Source organism: Mycetomoellerius zeteki, unplaced genomic scaffold (assembly GCF_001594055.1).
Source record: "Mycetomoellerius zeteki isolate Tzet28-1 unplaced genomic scaffold, Tzet1.0 scaffold202, whole genome shotgun sequence".
In the NCBI taxonomy this organism is placed as follows: domain Eukaryota; kingdom Metazoa; phylum Arthropoda; class Insecta; order Hymenoptera; family Formicidae; genus Mycetomoellerius; species Mycetomoellerius zeteki.
In genome coordinates, this window is record NW_017256980.1 from 69,820 (window position 1) to 73,953 (window position 4,134).

Below are 4,134 nucleotides of genomic sequence, written 5' to 3' on the forward strand. Positions count from 1 at the left end.
CTGCTTACGTATTACGGCCTTACGTTTTTGTATGTGCCATGGGCTTAAAATTCGCGCGTACGGTCACGTGACCTTGCCAGTACCGGTAGTACACAATAGGCGAGTTCAAGACGGCAAAGCGGCTTATGCATGCTTACCGAACGATTGAATATGATTGGTTGGATCTATACGTAACAACCAATTATGTTTATTTGCTCAGCGAGGAGGCTGGCCGCTTTGTCAACTTGTACGTGCACAATGCGTAATTAGCGCGGGTAGTTTTTCACGGACGCCGGTCACATTGCTTCTTAATTTAAAGTTTCTCGACGAGTGCCATTTTGAGTCGCCGCGAGGATATTTCAAAGAAGAGAGAAATGCGTCACTTCGTTATTTGAGATTCATCGTGAAATCTTTGTCGCTGAGGTTCATTGCCGAGTAAGGTAAGTTGATCGAAATGAGCATCACTGCGACGCATGTTTACCATGCGTTTGATGTTCGTACCGTTTATATTCATATTATTAATCATCCCGCTATAATATAAGACGTGTGTCACGCAGCGAGTGACTTTTCTCTAATTATCCAGGAAATTAACGTATCGCAGAACGCTCCTCTCGTCGTTCCGTGCCGTCGGTCTTGCGGTATCACGGAGGTCGCTGAATGGTGTATTTACGTTGAGATACTTTGACAGTATCGTGAATCGTAGCTCGAAGCTCGTCTTTTGTTCCTGGCGTTGCTTCAGGATATCAGTTTTAGCCGTTTTGTGCAAATTGTGCGCCGCAGAATCATTCCGGAAAAAACCTAACCTATAACACCACTTGAGGTTATATTTATCTGCGTCGATCCTTCACGGATAGGAAAGACATTTCTCTCTGAACCACTCCAAGGCCAAGTTTCAAAGCTCTTCAAGGATTCTACTACAAGTGTTCGCAATAAGTTAGAGATAAGAGCACCGTGAGTAATCATGCCTACTTGGAACCAGATTCAGGCTCAGCTGCGAAATCCCAATAACCCAGTCGTGTTCTTCGACGTATCGGTGGGAACCACGGAGATAGGTCGCATGATCTTCGAGCTATTCGAGGATGTCTGCCCGAAAACGTCGGAAAACTTCCGACAGTTTTGCACCGGGGAATACAGAAAGGATGGTGTTCCGCTGGGCTTTAAAGGTGCCATCTTCCACAGAGTAATCAAGGACTTTATGATACAAGGCGGTGACTTTGTCAACGGCGATGGTACCGGGGTGTTGAGCATTTACAGCGGTGGAACATTCCCTGATGAGAACTTTACATTGAAACACGACTCACCTGGTCTGTTGTCTATGGCAAACAGCGGTAAAGACACTAACGGCTGTCAATTCTTCATCACGTGTGCCAAGTGTAATTTCTTGGATGGCAAGCACGTTGTCTTTGGTAGAGTTATTGATGGTCTTCTTGTCATGAGGAAGGTAGAAAATGTTCCTACTGGACCAAATAATAAACCAAAGATTCCTGTGACGATATCTCAGTGTGGACAGATGTAGTAACAATATTATTTAGATCTACACATGAATTGATAATTATAATTACATGTGAACTAACTATATAATTGTATTTGCGTTTATTTTTTTCAACAACATACAATAAAAGTAATAATTTTGTAATATATACAAACTGCAGTTATATATATTTAAGGTTATAGTTATGAATTAAAACGTAAAAATAAGATCTTTTACTAATTTTAATTTTTTGTACTAATTGTTCAATAATATCATACAATCATTATGCAATATATACTATTTCTCTCATTTATATATATATATATATAGAGAGAGAGAGAGAGAGAGAGAGAGAGAGAGAGAGAGAGAGAAGGAAAACAATGCATCGTATAATAAAATAAAAAATCGAGTTAAATAATATTTTATTCTTACATTTAAGAAGTTGCAAATTTATTACTTTAACATATAAATTTGTAAGTATAGTCAAACGAAACCTATTTGACTTAAAATTTGTGTTACAATTTAAAATGTAATTTTGTTTATAATTTTATAGGCTAAAAAGTTAGCTCTCTAAATACTAATACTATTAATTTAGCTATCGAAACGGAATTTTATTCGAAAAATGAATGTCTAACTAAAATTAAGTAAAATTTGGGGACCAAAAGAATTCAGTTATTTTAAGAACTTTAATTTTATTTTAACATCTGTACATATGAAATAAATATTTCATTCTACTTATCATGTTCATAAAATTCTATAATATAATTGGGTAATTCTTCTGTATTACCTTTGTACGTATCGAAATTAATTTTTATAAATCGGAGCAAGTCGTCGAAGACAAACGTACATATACATCGATATATTTGTATTAAGCATCGACCTGTAAATTTATCGATCTAAATCTGTAAATCTTTCTGTTTGCAAATATGTTTATTTTCCCAAATATTATTTCATGATTTTCTTATCTTAAGGATTATCTATAACTAAATTAAAATCTATTTTTATTGGTCGATGCTATGTTGTACAATTGTACTCCGTTCAATTATACGAATTAATGAATAACATCCACTATATCCACGCGTGTCTGAAATTCTAATACAATTTTACTTTATTATATAGTGTCTCAAAAGATATAAAATAGATCTTTTCAATTATTATAATTTTTTTTATAATTTTGGACATTTTTCTATGAATTATCAGACATCATATTATTTTTTATGACGTATTAATTTTTAATCAATAACGACATATTAAACAATATGTCTTCATTAATTAATTAATTGTCTATTAATTGAAATCAAAATTTTATCTCGCGTATCTAAACTTAATACCTTCTAAATGTAACGTAATGTTGATGTATCAACATTGACGCATCTCTCTTTGCAGTTTTGATTATATAGTATTGATAAAAAAAAAAATAGAACTCTGATATATCCGGTGAACACTGGGATCAGTATAATCGTTTGCTATTAATTCACTTGTAAATCTATTGAGATCGATACACTTTAATTATTCACTAGCGTTTTATATAAAACTATTAGAGTGCGTGCATCGGCAGTCATTGTCACGTATTACATATGTACATCGATTCATCTCTATATCGCTTATACAGACATATATATATATATGTATATACCAAAATAGATCAAACGACTACGTTAAAATATACGCGCAGCCGCCTCTAAAACCCACTTTAGACCGTCCGTAGTTCGGAACAGAATTTCTGTGTGCGGCAAAAATCTATCTATAATTTTAATAAAAATCTTCATCCTCTTATAAAAACTCGATCATAATAAAAAAAGCTTATATTACTCGAATTTCTTTTTGCATTATGCATGTGCGTTTGTAAAATTAAATTGTTTAAACCAAATTCTGTCTCTTATTACAGACTGTCTAAAATGTGCTTAAGAATCTCACGCTCTATCGCAAAACTTAGCTCAATATCTCATGTGCCATTGACGCAATTTGTTGCCACGAAGAATCACTCGTGCTCAAGATATATACGACCGATCCATCGTTCGTAAACGAGCGATCGTCTTTGGTGGTATTCAGTGAACTTGATCGGTGACGAATAATTTGACTAAACACTCACGTGGTGATGTAATCGGTGATAGTCGGTCCTTATCAACAAACGCGACTTCGGGAATCAGTAAATTGACGACAGTGGGCCGTCAGAGTTTCGCATCACACGGCCGTGTAGCGAGGGCCCTTTTTATTATCATCTACGTCGTCCCGAGTCGGCGCTGGGGACCGTCATCGACATCGTCACGATCTGAAAAATTAATATTTCATCGATAATTAAAATAAAAAAAAGTTTTGTAACTCCAAAAATATATCAATATGTTAATTTTACTTAAAAAGTTTATTTATATTTATAAGATTTATATTATCATTATCAAGCTGATAACAAAAGAACTGACCCAGAGCTTTTAAAGTTTTTTGAGTCGAATGAAAAAAAAAGAAATTTTATTTTATCTTCTGTCATCATATTTAAATAGAAGATAACAATAATAAGATTTATTACAAATAAAATAAAAAAAAAACTGGGAATAAAATCGTATCTCATTGACGTATTTTGCAAAAATATGAGCTTCGAATTTGTTTAGAAACCGGAATAGATCTACCTGCTATTACAGAAACGGTCGTCGTCGATGGCGTCGACTTGCGAGTTATCGTCGACGACC

At 34.4% G+C, this 4,134-nt stretch overlaps 1 protein-coding gene across 1 annotated transcript; it reads left to right on the forward strand.

Moving 5' to 3' along the window:
• The first annotated feature begins 231 nt into the window (after nucleotides 1–231).
• Nucleotides 232–1,495, forward strand: LOC108722380 (peptidyl-prolyl cis-trans isomerase H). Its single transcript, XM_018447451.1, has 2 exons — nucleotides 232–419; nucleotides 563–1,495. Exon 2 carries the CDS (start codon nucleotides 941–943, stop codon nucleotides 1,493–1,495), a length of 555 nt encoding a protein of 184 aa, XP_018302953.1. The 5' UTR covers nucleotides 232–419; nucleotides 563–940.
• Nucleotides 1,496–4,134: the final 2,639 nt, after the last annotated feature.

Coding starts and splice junctions, on each gene's coding strand:
- LOC108722380 (XM_018447451.1), top strand. CDS start 941: ATGCCTACTTGGAACCAGATTCAGGCTCAGCTGCGAAATCCCAATAAC.